Genomic DNA, 18,705 nt, shown 5'->3' on the forward strand with positions numbered 1-18,705 from the left:
AAAACGGTTTTATTAGATACCGTTGGGTTTGGGTTGGATCCGGATGTATCAGGTAGTGTAGGTTGGGTCATTGTAGTTAAATGATTCCATTAAGGGTATTGGTTTCAAACAATTCTAAATCTATAGAATTTACCAATTTTGTATGTCAAACAATTATAAATTTATAGACTTTTACAAATTTTATAGTAGTATTGTAATGAATTAGTATTAGTAAAAGAATGATTGATATCATCATTGCAAAAATGGCGGAGGGAGAGGTATGGGACCGTGGTTTGAAAATGGACTAGTTTAGGTTTTTGAATGTGTATGTAATTTTATTATGTTTTCATCGTGTGTAATTTGGACTATTACAATTATTGGTTTTATTGTGTGTAACTCAGAATACTAGAATTACTGGATTTATTGTGTGTAACGTGGCATACTAAGATTAATGGGTTTTATTATGTGTAATCCAAAACCCCTATATATTTCAAGTAGGATGTGTATTTAGCATATATAACTCATATATTAACTATTAGTATACTATCTTTATAGTAAATAAGACTACTAAAACTATTTAGATTATTATTTTCTGTAGTTGTAGGAATATTTATCATTTTTTCAAAATGATTCATTAACTTTCATGATTATTGTGTGAATGTAATGCTATAGTAAGAAGAATCTATCAAAAATACATATTTCTGGTAAATTGTTTATGTTATACTCTTCCTTAATGATATTTATTGTATAAAATCATTGGTTTTACTAAAAAACATTTCATTTGAACATGGTTTTACTAATAAAACTTAAAATTTGCCAAAATATTACTACTACTTTGAATATTACCAAGAATTACTAAGTGTAATTAAATTATTAAATTTAGATATATAACAGCTGCACTTTTTACATGAATATTTTTTAAAGTGCTATACATATACATTTTACATAGGTACTTTTTATATTATTATTTTAACATGAGCAAAACAAAACGAATTTTATGAAACATAAAATGTTTTTAAATTCTAAAATAAGAAGATAAATGTTTTAAAACTTTATTAATATTTATAAATGATGGAAGATGTAATGTGATATATTACCACAACTTAATATTTACTGACAAACAAAATGTGTTTGTAGAAGAAATACTTGATAAATTTTCCAGACATAATAAACTTAATAAAATTAGTTATTCTAACATGTCTTTTGCAATAGATACAAGTTTTAACTACCTCGAAGAAAAGTTCAAAACAATAAAGATACTCAATTTCTTATTTTTTGTCAACTTGACGCAGTCAAGTGAAGTGTTAACACTAAGATGATATGGACAGTAGTCTTCTTTCAATTTTAACACCATGCTTACTCAGACTCATACAACGTATTCTAAACTATAAACTCTATACAACCATGCACCGCTTATGTTTCTGACACCAAAACAATATAGGGATTGCCTGCCCACTTGATTGAAGGTTCAAACAGAAGCTCCTTCTTGTTGGTCTCATAGAACTTAATACCTGCACATTACTCTTTGACCATTAGCACATCTTACAAATGTGAAAATTACGTAAAAATTGGAGTAAGACTTGCCATGAACTGTGGGTGAAAGGCTCAGTTTCTCGAACTCAATGGATTCTATACAGAAAGTATCAATGTAATCTGCAATATGGGTTGTGCGGAGCTCCGAATAATCTTGCAAACAACCTATAAACATGAGAATGAAAAACTAAAGCTTATATACAGAAGCATAAATTGATAAGAAGCAGGAAACAAAGAGAACATTATCAAGGTAGGGCCACATGTATGAGATAAATCTGTGGAGCCGAGCCAGTCCACCTTCAATATCTTGTAGAAAGAAGAATATCAGTGTCATCAAGTAAATCAAGAAGCTAGAATGATTCAATATGTTGAGTTAACTTACTCTTTCATAGTCAGGATTCTTCATCCATAAAGGGATATCAGGTAGAAGATCAAGAAAGAGAGTGATGCTAGTCTCAACTAGTGGCCTCGCAGGTAGATAGTGCAAAAGTCGCTGGTTAATAAACAAACACAACTACTCAATCAGTCCTAATGCAAACCGCATAACAACAACACAACATCAACAACATAACAATTAAGTTCCATCACCAACATGATTCATCTCCCTAAATATTTATTTTAGTCTTAACTAGGCATCTCAACAATTTAATACAGCTTACTCCACTCAAAACACACAAAAATTGTATCAGTTTTCGGTCCCAGCTTGTTTATGTGTAACATATACCTGATAATAAGATTACACAAGTTTTTACCCAATTTCAAAGCCAATATTCTTTTTCTACAGACACATTTATTAAGTTTCCCCAATAACTTATAAGTTTTCTCCAAAATAAAATTTCAAACCTAGTTACAAAACGACCAAATAACTATCAAATAAAGAGAAACTAATCACTTACCACAAAGAAAAAAACGATGTGATTCTCGACTTAGGGGTTTTGGAGGGGTTTCAATCACAATGAGGGACAGAGAGACTTGAGACACGAGAAATAAGAGAGAGAGATTGATGAATTCTCGATTTAGATGGAGAAGGGACAAAGAACGATGCGACTCTGCTAAGGGTTTTGGTTTTCCGTCGCAAGAGGGAGAGAGTTTGGGGTGGAGAAGGAACGATGTCGTTTCGCTTTTAGGTTGGTCGGATTCTAGGGTTAGATTTACGTGGGTCGGATCTTTAGGTTGGGCCCTTGTAAATAACCTATTTCATTAGGTGGTAATTTGTATTTAGAACAACTATCCACTCATTTTCCATTTAAAAGAAAATAAAAAAGAAAATATATTTTAATATGTGGAGAAATGAGAATTTGGAGTTAAAGTCCAATAAATATCGTTGATAGCTTAGCTGTAAATGTCGGTGACCGACGCTGGGTGGGGGACAAGCGAATAATCAAATCGTGGAAAACGAAATATGAAATGAAAATTAAATGGAAATGTGGGTGGAAGGAAATTGAGATCCAAAATTCTGGTATTTTAAGGTCGTAAACTACTAACTCAGTCACTACTACAGAGCCAGTAAAGACTATGATTTGCTTCACCACTTGCTCCCACTTATAAAAAAAGGTCAGTAGATCAATATAGTCTCTCTTGCTTGCTCTTTCTACTAGATCGGGATCTGGACCTTTTCTCTTACACTCTTCTCTCTCTGCGAGGAGGGAGATCTGTGAGTCTGCAACCCCTTTTCTCTGGTAATCTTTTTACTTTTGAACTACACCAAGTCTATGGCTTTCTTTAAATGTTTCTTGCCTCTTCTGGGTATTTCTGTAAATGTCTATGCTCTTTTCTTCTTTGTTCTACTTATGTTTGCTCAAAGTAAATATGCTTTGAGCTAGAAAAGAAAAAAAGTAGTATGCTTTGGGTTGTTTCACTTTTTAGTTATAAATTCAAGTGTTTTTTTTGTTTGTTGATTTTTTTATCTGCTGTTTCATGTTCTCTGCTCTGTCTTCTTTTTACCTTCTCTATAGTATCATATTATCATGTGATTAAGCTCAGAAATTGGAGATAACCCCTCAAACAAAGTTTAAAAAAAACAAGCTCAAGTATGAGAGTAGCCATTAGCCAATAGTATCTACACAATGGTTTGCTATCAGTTCTGTAGAAACCCAACATCCTTATGGATCTTCCTTAGCCATCAGTGTAGATCTTCCCTAGCCTCTTCTGAACCAGACCTTTTGATACTTTTACTGCTCACTATAGTCTTTATATATTTGGTGTTGCAGGTGCATGTGACTAGGGATTGTGCCTTGGGTCTATAGGAGGAACATGGCTATGGGGAAGTATTCTCGTGTAGATGGGAAGAAGTCATCAGGCTATGGCTTAACCATCACCATAGTCTTAGTTGTTTCTCTCTGTTTGGTTGGGGCCTGGATGTTCATGTCTTCTTGGTCTGCTCCTACCGAGTCTGTTGACTTCTCTTCTAACCAGACTCCAAAGGATGTGGAAACTACTACCAAGACTTATTTCACAAACGAAGAATTTGACAAAGGTTCCAAGACTGAGGAAACTGAGGTTGTGACAGAAAGCAACGAGGAGAAGCCTGATCCTGAGAGCTCTGGTGAGGAGAAAACGGAGCAGGTTGAGGAGAAAAAGGAGTTTGAAGACAAGAATGGTGAAGGGGATAGAAAAGATGGAGAGGGTGAGTCAGAAAGTGATGAAACGAAGCAGAAAGAGAAGACACAACTGGAAGAGAGCTCGGAGGAAAACAAATCAGAGGATGGTAATGGAACCGAAGAGAATACTGAAGAAAACACTGAGAAGAAGACAGAAGATAGCGCTGGCGAAACTGAAGAGAACACTGAGAAGAGCACTGGTGACCAGGCCGAGATTACAAAGGAGTCGAGCAGTGGAAGCGGGGCTTGGTCTACACAATTGGTTGAGTCGCAGAACGAGAAGAAAGCACAAGTGTCCTCAATCAAATGGAAAGTCTGCAATGTGACAGCTGGACCAGACTACATCCCTTGCCTTGACAACTGGCAAGCTATCAAGAAGCTTCATTCCACTAAGCATTATGAACATCGCGAGAGGCATTGTCCTGAGGAATCTCCAACCTGCCTTGTTTCTCTTCCCGAAGGGTATAAGCGATCCATCAAATGGCCTAAGAGCAGAGAAAAGGTAAAGCTTCTTGAGACCCATTATGTTATTTTTCAGTGATACCAATTTAACTCTTTTATGTTTTGTGTTGACACACAGATATGGTACAACAACATTCCTCACACCAAGCTTGCACAAGTGAAAGGACATCAAAACTGGGTGAAGATGAGTGGTGAATACTTAACATTCCCTGGTGGTGGTACTCAGTTCAAGAACGGTGCTCTTCACTATATCGATTTCCTCCAAGAGGTACACCTTATTCATTCAATGTCTACACGACTTTCTCATTGACTATTAACATTGATATGTGTATTGATTGCAGTCATATCCTGATATTGCTTGGGGAAACAGAACACGTGTTATATTGGATGTTGGGTGTGGTGTTGCTAGCTTCGGAGGATATCTTTTCGACAGAGATGTGCTTGCTTTGTCATTTGCACCCAAAGATGAACACGAGGCGCAGGTGCAGTTTGCTTTGGAACGTGGTATCCCTGCAATGTCAAATGTTATGGGAACCAAGAGATTGCCTTTCCCAGGATCTGTTTTCGATCTTATCCATTGTGCTCGTTGTAGAGTCCCTTGGCATATTGAAGGTGGCAAACTACTTTTGGAACTGAACCGTGCATTGAGGCCTGGTGGTTTCTTTGTCTGGTCAGCGACTCCAGTTTACAGGAAGACCGAAGAAGACGTTGGCATATGGAAAGGTTTGGATTTGGATATGAATAAGACTGTTTACAGATGGTTCTTAACTAACATGTGAGATGTTTCTTTATGTTCTGTAGCTATGTCGAAGCTAACAAAGGCAATGTGCTGGAAACTAATGACGATAAAGAAAGATAAACTGAATGAAGTTGGTGCTGCCATTTACCAAAAGCCAATGTCGAATGATTGCTACAACCAAAGATCTCAAAACGAGCCACCTCTCTGCAAAGATTCTGATGATCAAAACGCCGCTTGGTAGCTTATCTCTTCCCTTTCTCACATCAATGCAATGGAACTTTGTTGCTAAAGTGTATGATTGCAGGAATGTTCCTCTTGAGGCATGTATGCACAAAGTGACAGAAGACTCATCAAAACGCGGAGCAGTTTGGCCTGAGAGTTGGCCAGAGAGAGTAGAGACTGTTCCTCAGTGGTTGGATTCTCAGGAAGGTGTGTATGGAAAACCTGCACAAGAGGATTTCACAGCAGACCAAGAACGCTGGAAGACTATTGTTTCAAAGTCATACCTCAACGGTATGGGAATCGATTGGTCGTATGTGAGAAATGTGATGGACATGAGAGCTGTCTATGGAGGGTAAGTACTGAAGAAAACCATTCACCAATATAAAAACTGACTCCATGTATTTGTTATTAAATGATCTCTCTCTTTCTTGGTTTCAGTTTTGCTGCTGCATTGAAGGATCTGAAGCTGTGGGTGATGAATGTAGTACCTATCGACTCAGCTGATACGCTACCAATTATATATGAACGTGGTTTGTTTGGAATCTACCATGACTGGTGTGAATCATTCAGCACTTACCCTCGAACTTACGACCTTCTTCATGCTGATCATCTTTTCTCTGCATTGAAGAAGAGGTATGTAGATATACAGTACACTCACATATCTCTGTGACCTTTTCTTGATTGCAAAATCTGATGATTGTATATAAACAACACTCATTCAGGTGCAGCTTGGTGTCGGCAATGGCTGAAGTGGACAGGATTCTTAGACCACAAGGAACTTTTATAGTAAGAGATGACATGGAAACAATAGGAGAAATAGAGAAGATGGTGAAATCGATGAAATGGAATGTAAGAATGACACATTCCAAAGATGGAGAAGGGGTGCTCTCTGTTCAGAAGTCATTGTGGCGTCCTACAGAGGTCGAGACAGTTACATGGGCAATAGCCTGAGGTGAATGGAAAACTAAGAAGAATAAATGGTTTTTTTTTACTTTCTATAGTTTCATAATTAAGTTTTTTCCTTTATGATCACATTGATTGTTACTTGTATTAGTCCAATATTTGTATCCCTTTTTCCTTTGCATTGACAAAAATTGTATACAAGACAATTGTCTCAAAAGTGTAAACTTATGAGTTTATGGTTTGGTCCTAAGCACCTACGAAAAGTCATACATGAAATCTTATATGAGGTCGGACATGCACATATAATAATCATCGCATTTGTAAACCATTCTAAGTAAAATATAATTATGACCTTGTAACATGGCCAGATTATACATGTGTTTTAAGTTTAACAAAGAAAAACAACAGTCTAGAACCAGATTTTTGATTAAACAAAACGAGTCAGTCTCATCATCTCTTGTAAGGCTCAAAAGGATATCTCTGAAACTCAGATCCAAAGGTGATAGATTCCTCATCGAGTTTCTTCTTCAACCTCCTCCAAGTCCTCAACTTATTAGACTGTATTAACCCTTTATACAACGTCTCAAACGTTAGCTTCTGCGGCAAGAAACCTCTCTCTATCATCTCCACAAAGTACCCACAAGCCTCTTTCCATTTATCCTTCCCACACAACCCATGAACCAACGAAGTGTACGAATCCAAATCCGGACCCGTTTCGCTTCCTTTAAGATCATCCCAAATCTCTCCCACAATCTCCATCTTGCCCAAGTTTATAAACGTACCCAACAGAACATTATAAGTGTTCGTATTCGGCTTGCACAATCCATCTTTCATCTTCTTATACAGATTCATCGCCCCGGTAGCATCTTTTCTTCCTTTGTACTCTTTGAAAAAACAATTGTATGTAGCGGAAGAAGGGCTTATCCCATCTCCCACCATTGCTTCAAGCAGCTCCTCAGCTTCCTCCAACCTCCCACAAGAACATAGACACTTCACAACGGAAGTGTACGTTTCCGTCGTGGGGCTAATCCCTTTAGCCTTCATGAGTTTCAGCTTATCCAAACTCAGCTCGGACTTATGAGCTCTGCTGTACATATGAAGCACGATCGAAAAGCTCGTGACATCAGGTTCGATTCCTCTCTCACGCATTTCATCGAACACCTTCTCGGCGTTTCTCACATTCCTCTCGAACCTCTCCTCGGGATGCAAACTCGCCGTCCGGCAGATCCCGTTGAGCAGAACGTTGTACGTCACGACGTTAGGCTCGATCCCGGATCCGATCATCTCCGCTAAGAATCTCTCCGCCATGTCGATCCTCCGCAGCTTACACCAACCGGCGATCAGAATCGTGTAAACCTTCTCGTCGCATCCGAACTCAGATTTGCGTTCGTTGAAAACCCCAACGGCTAACTTCGTGTGTCCGTATTTACAAAGCGTGTCGAGGAGAAACGCGAACTCGTCGACGCCGAGACGGTTCTCAAGGAAGCAAGGCGCGTCGTCGAAAGCTCGGACGGCTTGGCGAGTGAGTCCGGCGGCGATTAGACGCTTGACGAGGATGAGGAACGTCTCCGAGGAAGGTTTGAGGTTCTCCTGCTGCTCCATCTCGACGATTAGCTGTCGAGCGACGTCGAATTGGCGGACTATTCCGAGGATGTCGATGATGAGGTTGAAGGAGGCGAGTGTTGTCGTTGTCGAAGGTAAGGAGCGGAGGTATTGGAAGAAGGAGAGGGCGATTTTGGAGTTGTGGCGGAGGCGGAGGAGGGTTTGGTTGATGAGGTGAGGAGAGAGGGAGATTCCGTTGAGCTGCAGAGATGATTCTGTGAAGTGGAAAGGGTTGTGATTGGTCACGAGGATTTGGGAGATTAGTTCGGCGTCGTTTGAGGGTTCGAGTTTCGGGAGGTTAAGAGAGAATCTGGCGGCGGCGGTGGTGGAGAGACGACGGAGGAGGCGAAAGACCGGTGGTGAGATTTTTTGTTTCAGCATCTTTCTGCAATGTTCCGTTTTGCTCTGAACAACTCAAAAAAAGATAATTGTGGTTTTCACACTGCGGTTAAACCAAACTGGACCGAGCCAGATTTTTCAGAAAAATTACTGATCGGTTTAACCTGAATAACCGAATCAAAACCAAAAATAACCAGACTTTTAGATGTTGAGATTATTCGGTCTAAGAGTTGCACTAAACTTCAGCTACTTTTATTCAAACTTCTGTGTTGTCTGACCGCTGTTCATGTACATTACATGATAACGATATGATTACTACATTGATGAATCAAAGAGAACACCCAGAGTTTGTGATCTGTTTATATGTTTTATTTGTGGTGTAATATGTAGAATATGTCTGAAGTTTATCTTTTTCTAGTAAATATGATCCAGTGTAATTCTGTTATTGTATTAGCAAACTATATTTGGTTCAGTTGCTCTAAAAGTTCAAATAGTTTCTCTTTATAGAAGGATGGTGTTGCATGTCTTAGAATCAACAATATGGTTCAGATTTGCATCAAAATTCACATCAAACCGACTCAAATCCATACCGAAACTATTTGGTCAGGAGCTTGTCTTCTGACCAAAGTAAATACCCCTACCGGAATATTTGTAAATAATTTGCATAAAAACATTTTTATAAAAATACCAAATAAAACCGTCTCAAAAATATTAATGTCATATCAAATTTAATTACATAATTTGTCTTATTTTGTGTACATAATACTCACGTAATTATCTATACTATTAAAAGAGAAGTATAAAAATAAAATACCCATTTATTTTCCAACTTATTTATACTAGCATGCCACTGAAGTTATTAATTAACTTACTTTTTATGATTTTTTGTTTTTCTTCTTTAATTAATGTATTTCCAAAATCAAATTCTAACTAAAATTTATGGCAACAATAATTAATAAACCTAGGTTTTTGTATTCTTTGTCTTTTTCTATTTATTTATATATGTGTGTTTGGAAATAATTAATTCCATATATAAATTTCATAATTAAATACATACATTATACGGTAACTATTTGACTAATTTCATATATACATAATATATAGTATATACAACAAATTTACTATACATTATCATTAAATTTTAATCCATAAATAGTATATACAAAAAAATTATTATATATTATCATAAAATTTTGATCCATAAAAAAAATGAAAATACATTTGTTCGGATATATAGGTCATATTCTAAAAATATTGATCATACAATTGATGGTTTAGAGGATAAAATAAAACTAATCAATATAAACAATAAAATTATTGTGTTTAGAAATGTCATATTAAACAATTATTTGAACGGGTAAAATTTAAAATATATATTATAATTAATACAAATAAAAATTTATTTATAAAAAATAAAAATAAATATCTACGCGGACGCGCGGATCAAGCTCTAGTATTTGATTACAACATATGTACGGTTTTCCCTTCCTTTTTTTTTTGGACAAACGGTTTTCCCATTTATTTTGCTATTTTATATCACTAGCTTTACCTGAATTTTTTTTTTTGTGATTAGTTTTGTAGAATATTTTTTTTCATCAAGATGTGACTCTCATTTTAATTAAATGTTGATTTGCAAATCCAAAGCATTTAAAAAAAAAATAAGTATTCTTCTTCAGTACTATATAAATAAAATTTCTTCAAAGTACAAAAGTTCCACGAGCATAAACAGAATTATTTAAAAAAATAATAATTTGAAACACCAACCAAAAAAAACATCGTTAGAATAAAAGAAAGACAAGAATCAAATCTAAACAAACAAAAATTTATAATAGCTTGGGCGCAACAACGTACAAGCATAACCGCTCCGATCGAATAGAAGCAAGTGTGAGACACTATATAATAAACGTAGACTTGAATTGATCCAAAAGATTCACCAATTACTTCTCTACTCTCTTTTGTTAGGGTTTGAGTCACATCTCTTCTTATATTTTTTCTTAGTGTGTCAAAGGTGCGACATGGCGGTTCCAAGGAAACGCAAACACTCTGGTGAAGAGACTCTACCTGAAAAGAGACAAAAGAAGACCATCGAAGCTTCTAAATTTGCAGAACAGGAGAAATCAATCACAGCTTTGATCAGACTTCGTGAAACAAAGGTGGATCCCAAGGTTACGCGATTAATCCATGAGAATACGGCTTGGAGAATTCGTGATCACGATACAAAGACGAAGGAGGGCGAGGTTATTACAACGAAACCAGGCCGTGACAAGATTGAGAAACAAAACCACGGTTTCAAAGACTTGATAGCAAAGGCACGTGAGAAACTGCAAGAAAAGCGGCAGGTTGATGATAGGAACACTGACATCGAAAGCCAGAGGATAGCTGCCCGGTTAGCCCTAGACCAGATAGTAGAAACTGATGATGATTTCGATGATCATCTTAAATATCATACGGAATTGCAAAACCTTGGGTGCGATTTCATCCGCGATCAAGTCAGTTTATTGAAGATGTTCAGTTTGCTGTCAAGAGGCGACTACCACATTGATGAATGAATGAATCTAACTCGGAACTCCCTACGGTCTGGTGAATATATTCAGTGAGAAAGACTTCTTTGTGTAGTAGACATGTTTATCTTTCTGTAGTATTTGCAATACGATCAAACTACTTTCTGGTTTAGTTGCTCTAAAAATCAAAGTTTCTCTTTGCATGTCTTCGAACCAACGCTGTTGCAGATTTTCATCAAATTAAACAAAATTCACATCAATCCAAACCGAAATTATTTGGCCATGAACTTGTGTGACCGAAATAACCCAAAGTTTATATGCAGAGCTGCAAAAGGACTGACTAGTCAAACTTTGAAACACTATTAAGATTCAGGATCTCCCTTCATCTGATGTCGGATGAAAAGTTTGGATAGAGCCTCCGTGAGAGTTTACTACTACTTGGGGGCGAGGATAGCAGATGCAGCAGCAGCTTCTGCAATGAGAGCAACTGGTTGACGAGCTTGAAGGCAAGCCCCAATGTCAAAAGGGTGCAACTCTGAACCATCATAGAGAAGATTCAGTCCTGGAAGAACCACTTCTCGGCTATCTGCTTCATCTGCATCTGCCTTTGTTGCAGTTGAAGGTGCATTCTCGTCTATGGTCCTAGTGGCAGCCTCATATACAGGGCAAGTGTAGGATCTGCGACAACCCCCAAAAGTTCCTCAAACACTGAGACAAGAAATAAATAAAATTCAAGAAACTAAACTGACCTGAGAATGCTACCATCGAAGCTTAGAACTTCAGTCCGGCAACGTTGGCGATTAGCTAGTTTCAACCGTTGAAATTCGCTCGAGGCACCTGAAATTGGGGAGGAAGGGTCCACGAGTGGGTTCCATTTGCCACTTGCATAGTTCATGAGCTTACTACGAGGAGCCTCCTTTGCTTGTTCTTTCTGGTAAAGAAGTTTAGCAGCTGGACCTGTTGCTTGGTACTGTGCGCAAATATCTTTCAACCTTTTCCTTATGCACTGCATTGCATTGTGCTGTTCCATGAGCGAATCTGCTTGAAGTAACTCTGACGAGACGATTCTTTTGCAGATGTGGTTGCACAGCTTTGGACTGAATAGTGGCAGCCCAAACTCCACGGTTAAAGGGACCCATTCATACTTCTCATCATCATCCGGAGAGAAGTAGCCTGCTGGATCCTTTGCTTTAAAGAGTTTCAATAGGCGAATGTAACCGACTGTCCACAGCTCCATGTTGTTCGCCAGCTTGGTTAAGAGAGAGTTCAGCTTTGTGTTTTCCTCAAGGGGAAGTCCGAGCTCGTCGGCGAAATGAGGAATGGAGCCATCAGAGTTCTTCAGGGGTAATGGTATATCTAAAGTAACAATTCTTCCAGAGTTGTCAAGATCATGCTTGCTTAGAGGCTGAACGAGAACAGCTGAGCACTTAAGAAGGCAATTCAAACAGTGTAGCAGTATACTTCCTTTGACCAAGTTACCTTCAAACTTGTTTCCTAACCCACCAACCGAAGATCCATCCCAAGACCAAATGAGAGCTTTCTCACAGCCAGCTAGTGGAGCAGGAAGCATCCGCAGACACTGCCCTTTCATCAAGATAACCGACAAAGGCCCAGTGCCCACGGTTGAATACAATACCAGTTTCATCCACTGTGTCATCGATGAATGGGAGGGAGGACCGAAATGAACGGGGCCTGAAGGTCCAGGTAGAACAGTCGTTAGAGGAAGAGGAACCATTGAAACAACGATATCGTAGTCTCGGGAAAACAAACGATCTAGAGTAACTGGTGTTAGAGAAGCCAGACTTTCACAACGAAGAATATCAACGCGATATCTCTTCCTTTTCTTGTTTCCTTTACTGGTGTCGGGTCCTTCTACGGTGATCGGCTTCCCGTCATTCTGAAGGCTTAGGTTAGAACTAAAGGTCTCGGTCAAGGCAGTAGTATCATCGGCCAGTGTAGTTGCAGCTGCTTCATGTTCAGAGCTTTCAGGGACACGCTCTGTCGACATGGGATCCTCGTGAGGGGCATCTGAAACCATTGAAGCCTCACTATTTTGGCTGGTTAAAGAATCTCCAGAATTATCAGGAGAATTAACATCAGCAAGAAGAGTTACAGCCTCATCATTAATCGAAGTTCCAGGGCCCATCGTATCAACTGCTGTATCAGTAGCAACTCCACCAGATATCAAACATTCCAGGACACAACGAAGGCTAAAGGCATGGTTTGCAAATTCTTGCAGTTCACCCTCAAATTTTGCTCCCTCTAATGTGCTCAAATCCTTGCAAAGGTCTGGGATACTAGTATGCCCGAGCTTTCCAGCTTCATAGAGTGTTACAGCATGGGACTTCAATCCTATAACAGTGTTCATTAACATGGATGGAATATATTATAATAATGCAAAAAGTATAGTTGATATTTATGGGCTATCAATAATTATAAGTTGCGCATCAAATGGAACTAGGAAAGGATACCTGGCGAAACAGAACCCATCATTAGATATGATGTTATGTTAGCATCGACTATGAAAGCAACTCGAACATGACTCGAACGTAATCCAGAGCTTTCTGACCCTAAATTATCTCCATTTTGAGCCGCCTCACCATCAGCAGACATGTAGGAAGCACGAGTATCGTCTTCATCACTGAGGATGGCACGTGGAGACCCAGGCATAATCTTATCATGAAGCACAGAAGCCGGATCAATTAGCTTTACAGCCCACCCCAAGCGGCAAACAAAAGACGCAGCAGCCTGTAATTGAGCAAGGTCAGCTTGCAAAGTGGATGCCAGCTCTGCAACTGTTGAGTTCTCATTTGAAACTACAAAAACTGCATAGAGTAATCTGCAAAATGAACTTACAGCAATTAGAATTCTATTAATCTCAGGGAACTACATCCAAGATGAGCTAAGCTTCCATGTAGCGAAATAGATTCCTTACTCTTCAATGGGATCTTCATAAGACTGCTCTCTGTTGGAGATGAACCCTTCAAGCTTTGAAACTGAAACAGCGATACAATGAATGTCAGTGAAATCTTAGTCTCACGAGACAAAATCCCATACTGACATACTGGAATCTGAGAGCAGACTCCTCGCTTTGTTCCAAGTAAATAAAAATAGCATGAAATTGTATTGGCATAAACTCACCTTTAAAGCGGTCATCCTGGTAGACTGGGACATCAAAATATATCAATCCTCTTTGGTATAGACCTTTTATGACTTCCGGATCAAAGAGGACATATGCATTAACTTCCTCTTTGCAAATTTTATCTATTGTGGCCGTCTCATCTTCTGAAAGTTTCTATGCAAAGAACAAAAATTAAGATCTGCGATCAGACAAGGAACAGTACGATTGCAGTGACATCTCAGTAGTTCAGTATGAGCATAATTGGTTTCAGAAGCAAGAAGCATAAAAGATATAGACAAGCTTAGATCACCTTAAACTCTTCTATGGTGAAGTTAACAAGGCAAACACCCCACCAAGGGTCAATAGGGAAATCCACAGGTTGAGTAGGTAAGAAATCTTTCGCAATCGATTTGTTCAGCTTCCACATAATTTTCTGGAAAGCTCAACACATACATGAAAAGAATTAAGACATAATAGAAGCTGGTGGACAACATCCAAATTGACACGAGGAAAAGTGATTCTTTATGATAATTTCTTTATTTACAAATTACAGTGTCAGAAAATGAAATCAGGAAATACTATATCTTGAATTTCGTAATCTTTGAATTCCCGTATTTTATACACAAACAGATTCTCCGAGTAGGAAGTCAAAGCAAAACAAAATATCAAGAGTGTAACTTGGACAATATATCAGTGCAGATTATAGATGCAGAAGTACCTTAGATCTGCATTTATTCATGATATCAATGAATTCATTTCTCCCTATGCCCGTAAGCCTGAAAGCATCTGCCGCACTGAAGTTTGGGATACTGTCGTAAGGTTGCTCTGTGTCAAATTCAAAAGGAATGAGGACGAAAAACTTGCTGGCTAGTAGAACTTTAAGTGAAAAGTGAGCTATAAAGTGAAGCAGTAATATACCATTTCGCATGACTTCAAATATCATATCACAGTAGTATCTGAAAGGTGATATCCTCATCACACGGCAAACATGCTCCGCGAGGTGATAAGGAAACAGCTGCAGGTAAATGTTAAAAGCAATTAAGATTACGGATCCTGTGATAGTAACAAGAAGAAGAAAAAAATATATCCAAATCTATATCAAAAAGCATCTCGACTTGTATCAGCAGTGTGAAATCATAGCTCTCTTTCAGAACAGTAGCATTACCATCACAGACTTGTCTACAAATTAAACCTTGTTTGCCACTATTACTAATCCCAGATTCCAGCAACTTCAGTAATTTCCAGAGGAAGCCATTGAATACAAAACAAAGAGGGAGAAAGACAAGAAAAGAGAGAAAATATAGAAAAGGATAGGCTATTATTAACTCTACTCTAGAATGCCATTAAAATAACTAAAAGGAAGATTTCTTAAAGAGTAAATCCATCAAAACTTACGGCCAGATTCTTTCGCAAGTAACGCATCATATCTTCATAATATTCACCTTCTTTGCAAACTTTACAAGCAAAACACGTATTCCAAAGGAGTCTCTTTTTAATACAATGCTCAATAACCCTGCATAAAACAATCAAAAACAAAACAATGAAAAAAAAGGATACTGCTACTACCCAAAAGTAGAACATAGAAATGCTAGAAAGCAGCTCAACACCAATAAATAATGACATTAACGTTCATTGCTAAAGAAAGTCAAGCTAGTATAGTAACCTTCTATGCCATTCCTCCTTGGAACCAAGAATAGACTGAAGTCGTTTAGGGAGGTTCTCCCATGGGCATTCTTCCCTTACAGCTTTCGATATCAACTGGTCCTCTATGGTGACTGGAGTGTGCTGCATCTTTCCCCCCACCTAGAAGTTCCGTATCTTCCAAGTAAACAATGACATCAAAAATCCAACAATAAATAAATAAGCTTGAATCTCAATCCAATGAAGTCTTCCCACCGACAAGATCGCAAAGCCTAAGATCAATTTTCCATCGCTAATCGTCTTCGTTTCGCGTATAAGTTTACTAGAACACAGGAATGCAGTCTAATTATGAAATCCAAAGAACATCGGCGACTAAATGCAGCGATCTCGAGACTAGTGATCCGTAACACAATAAGAAACTCGAAAGATGATGAATTGAAGAAGACGAATGGCGATCGGAGATTACCTGAGCTCACCGGCGATTCAAGAGATCAACTAAAGTTTTCTTCACCGGAATCTCATGAGATCTGAAGGAAGCGCGACCTACGACTATGTACGCTCCCTGGGCCTAAGCTGGGAGCTTTAAAATGATATGTTGGCCCAAACATCATAATCTATAAAAAAAAATTAGAAATGTAGGCCCAAACTCCTCCTCAGTCATACTATTGTATAAAGATTTATTATACCCACATTCACCTGAAAAGCAGCTTCCTCTCTAAAAAGACTCTCAAAGAAAAATATAAGAACAATCCAGTTAACCTCTACGATAACAATATAAAAACGAAAATGAATCAATGAATTAGGTTAAAACTAAAATGCCATTGAATATATCAACAAATAATCAATCAATTTATATCATTGATTGCATAAAGCATTAAGGATACTGGAAATAAAAAAGTACACAAAAATATATGGGAAAAGTTGTGGGAGGTAACAACAACGTTCTTATGAACCATGAATCCACGAACTGGGTTTATATTATATGACCAGACTGAATATTACAAAATTGAACTCTCAGCAGAAAGTGATTGGTAGAGGAGCTCGAAGAGCTTTCAATATGTGACTTGTAAAAAGTAAGCAATGCTCTCTCCTAATCTCCATTCTCCTTTCTCCTTTCTCCTTTCTTCTTATGTTACTAGGGATTCATTAATCATTGGCGCTTCGCACGGGAAGTTGACTTCATTAAGTTTTCATTGTATTTCTAGAATTGCTCATCTTTTACCGTTGAACTTTTTTTTGTATCGAGGTTCAACATCAATTTCATTGTGGTTGATTAAATTTTGTAATACGATTATTGCGATGGTATAGTCTATATTATGTTCTTATTTTGGTGATGTATATCTTTTAATCTGTTTTGTAGATTTAAGTCATCTAGTTCCATGTCTGCTCTTATGTGTTTCAAGTATAATATTTTTTTTTTTAAATATATTTATATTATCTATATCAAGTACTAATCCACCGTTTCTAATTGTAAATAGTTTTGCTTAAAAGCACGAATATTTAGAAAATTGTTATTTAAAAGAATATATCATTTAATCAATTAATTCAACCAATTAATAAAAACCTAACATTATTTCATTGGTCACACAATATCCAATAAATGAAAAAGATGCATTGAAATATGTAAACTACTTATATTGTGAAACAAACTCTTTTTGTTAAAACTACTTACATTTAGAAACGGAAGGAGTAACAAACTTTTTATTTATTTGTATAATAACAGGTGGCACATTTGTTAACAAATCATATATTATTTTACAATTATTTTTAATGAAAAATCATTGTTTATGTTATTTTCAATGTTTGGTGTGTCACTTAATAAATAATAAGTAGAATAATGTTTGTTAAAATGGTGTTCAATCGAGTTCAAATGGAAAAACATATAAAAAATCTGCATGTTCATTTCTTCAGTTTAGTGGTACGTTTATATATGCTCTAAAAAATAATTTTAGACGATGCATAAAAGTATCTTATTTATTATAACAAAAAAGTTTAAAAGTTATATTGACAACATGAAAGCCTAATATGAATCATTCACTACAAGAAAACAGGGGGATTATGATGGCCGAAATCGTTAGAAATTCGTCGGAATAGACCGATTCCGACGAATTTCTGACGAACCTATCCGTCGGTATCGTTTTGTCGGAAAAAAAAAATTCGTCGGAATTTCGTCAGAACTTCCGACGACTTTCTGACGAATACCGAGAAAGTCATTCTGACGAACTTCCGACGATATTATGATGCGGACACACGAGACCAGAGTTCATCGGAAAAACTATATACCGACGGAGAACGTTCCACGGACAATTCCGACGGAGTGGATTCCTCGGTATATTCCGACGAATTCTGGGCGTCGGAATATACCGACGGACATTGGTCGTCGGAATATACCGACTCTTGGGTTGATTTGCGTTACAGTAACCCATGGATCGTCTCTGTACGTCACCCGAGGGTAACTGATGTAGCACACCTATACATATCAATTTGTCGGTATATAGTAAAATATATAACATTAATTAATTATATTGGTAAAAAATTATGAATAGATTGACATAGCTGATCAGCTTGCGAACCAAGAATGAAGGGATCATAATATTGAAGTTTCCGCCGCGAATGAACTGATGTAACACCAAACGCATCAATCTTCACTCCTCTATCTGGGGTGGTGTCATACCAATCACAATAGAATACTACACAACGCAATCCAACCATTCCAGGAAATTGGATTTCCAATATTTCTTTTATGTTGCCGTAGTAGACATTTTACACCGGAAGAAGATGAAACACCAGCATCATATGTTGTCTTAGAATGACCTTTCCTTGTGAATGCATATCCTCGCGTACAAAATTTAGGATATGATTTGACCACATAGTTTGGTCCCTGCACAAATTCGCGTATCCAATCATCGAACACAAGACCTCTGGCCAAACCATAATTCACCTATAAAAAAAAAACATATATGATTGCAAAATTAATTAGTTTATATATATTAAATTTAAACTAAACATTTGCATAGGGTAATAGGATATATGACTCACATAACTACGAAGCCACGCAGAAAA

General features: G+C 37.5%; 4 protein-coding genes and 1 long non-coding RNA gene across 9 annotated transcripts; 2 read left to right on the plus strand and 3 right to left on the minus strand.

The window, feature by feature from the left end:
* Positions 1-1,564: 1,564 nt before the first annotated feature.
* LOC106305717 lies at positions 1,565-2,648 on the minus strand. Of its 3 annotated transcripts, none has more exons than XR_001263042.1 (4): positions 2,409-2,648; positions 1,895-2,005; positions 1,754-1,818; positions 1,565-1,677 (listed from the first exon to the last, which is right to left on the minus strand). It is a non-coding gene; the product is annotated as an uncharacterized LOC106305717 (long non-coding RNA). The 3 variants fall into 3 exon arrangements; XR_001263044.1 differs by having other exon boundaries at positions 1,754-1,809; positions 2,409-2,647; XR_001263043.1 differs by having other exon boundaries at positions 1,565-1,809; positions 2,409-2,644.
* A 302-nt stretch (positions 2,649-2,950) lies between these two features.
* LOC106305714 (probable methyltransferase PMT24) lies at positions 2,951-6,688 on the plus strand. 2 transcript variants are annotated; one of them, XM_013742069.1, is made up of 8 exons: positions 2,951-3,066; positions 3,723-4,614; positions 4,693-4,842; positions 4,916-5,297; positions 5,376-5,550; positions 5,618-5,887; positions 5,974-6,168; positions 6,258-6,688. In XM_013742069.1, the coding sequence occupies exons 2-8, from the start codon at positions 3,766-3,768 to the stop codon at positions 6,484-6,486; spliced, it is 2,250 nt and encodes a 749-aa protein (XP_013597523.1). In that variant the 5' UTR covers positions 2,951-3,066; positions 3,723-3,765; the 3' UTR covers positions 6,487-6,688. The 2 variants fall into 2 exon arrangements, with proteins under 2 accessions (XP_013597523.1, XP_013597522.1); XM_013742068.1 differs by having other exon boundaries at positions 2,996-3,191.
* A 40-nt stretch (positions 6,689-6,728) lies between these two features.
* LOC106305715 (pentatricopeptide repeat-containing protein At2g13420, mitochondrial) lies at positions 6,729-8,477 on the minus strand. The gene has a single exon (XM_013742070.1). The coding sequence runs from the start codon at positions 8,419-8,421 to the stop codon at positions 6,889-6,891; it is 1,533 nt and encodes a 510-aa protein (XP_013597524.1). The 5' UTR covers positions 8,422-8,477; the 3' UTR covers positions 6,729-6,888.
* A 1,917-nt stretch (positions 8,478-10,394) lies between these two features.
* Positions 10,395-10,928, plus strand: LOC106302713. The gene has a single exon (XM_013739169.1). It carries the CDS (start codon positions 10,395-10,397, stop codon positions 10,926-10,928), a length of 534 nt encoding a protein of 177 aa, XP_013594623.1.
* A 155-nt stretch (positions 10,929-11,083) lies between these two features.
* LOC106306331 (protein FAM91A1) lies at positions 11,084-16,234 on the minus strand. Of its 2 annotated transcripts, XM_013742906.1 has the most exons (11): positions 16,109-16,234; positions 15,665-15,819; positions 15,397-15,514; positions 14,920-15,016; positions 14,720-14,826; positions 14,312-14,434; positions 14,022-14,175; positions 13,816-13,876; positions 13,352-13,719; positions 11,630-13,232; positions 11,084-11,558 (listed from the first exon to the last, which is right to left on the minus strand). In XM_013742906.1, the coding sequence occupies exons 2-11, from the start codon at positions 15,790-15,792 to the stop codon at positions 11,315-11,317; spliced, it is 3,003 nt and encodes a 1,000-aa protein (XP_013598360.1). In that variant the 5' UTR covers positions 15,793-15,819; positions 16,109-16,234; the 3' UTR covers positions 11,084-11,314. The 2 variants fall into 2 exon arrangements, with proteins under 2 accessions (XP_013598360.1, XP_013598361.1); XM_013742907.1 differs by lacking the exons at positions 14,920-15,016; positions 15,397-15,514; positions 15,665-15,819; positions 16,109-16,234 and having other exon boundaries at positions 14,312-14,442; positions 14,720-14,790.
* Positions 16,235-18,705: the final 2,471 nt, after the last annotated feature.

The sequence above is a fragment of the Brassica oleracea genome, chromosome C7, assembly GCF_000695525.1.
Source record: "Brassica oleracea var. oleracea cultivar TO1000 chromosome C7, BOL, whole genome shotgun sequence".
Classification (NCBI taxonomy): Eukaryota; Viridiplantae; Streptophyta; class Magnoliopsida; order Brassicales; family Brassicaceae; genus Brassica; species Brassica oleracea.

What these genes read in the sequence shown, in the direction of transcription:
- LOC106305714 (XM_013742069.1), top strand. Translation starts at nt 3,766, where the DNA reads ATGGCTATGGGGAAGTATTCTCGTGTAGATGGGAAGAAGTCATCAGGC. An exon ending in GGCCTAAGAGCAGAGAAAAG is followed by an intron (nt 4,615 to 4,692) that starts GTAAAGCTTCTT and finishes GTTGACACACAG; the next exon opens with ATATGGTACAACAACATTCC. An exon ending in ATATCGATTTCCTCCAAGAG is followed by an intron (nt 4,843 to 4,915) that starts GTACACCTTATT and finishes TATTGATTGCAG; the next exon opens with TCATATCCTGATATTGCTTG.
- LOC106305715 (XM_013742070.1), bottom strand. Translation starts at nt 8,421, where the DNA reads ATGCTGAAACAAAAAATCTCACCACCGGTCTTTCGCCTCCTCCGTCGT.
- LOC106306331 (XM_013742906.1), bottom strand. Translation starts at nt 15,792, where the DNA reads ATGCAGCACACTCCAGTCACCATAGAGGACCAGTTGATATCGAAAGCT. An exon ending in ACTTGCGAAAGAATCTGGCC is followed by an intron (nt 15,017 to 15,396) that starts GTAAGTTTTGAT and finishes ATTTACCTGCAG; the next exon opens with CTGTTTCCTTATCACCTCGC. An exon ending in GATGGGTTCTGTTTCGCCAG is followed by an intron (nt 13,233 to 13,351) that starts GTATCCTTTCCT and finishes ACACTGTTATAG; the next exon opens with GATTGAAGTCCCATGCTGTA.
- LOC106302713 (XM_013739169.1), top strand. Translation starts at nt 10,395, where the DNA reads ATGGCGGTTCCAAGGAAACGCAAACACTCTGGTGAAGAGACTCTACCT.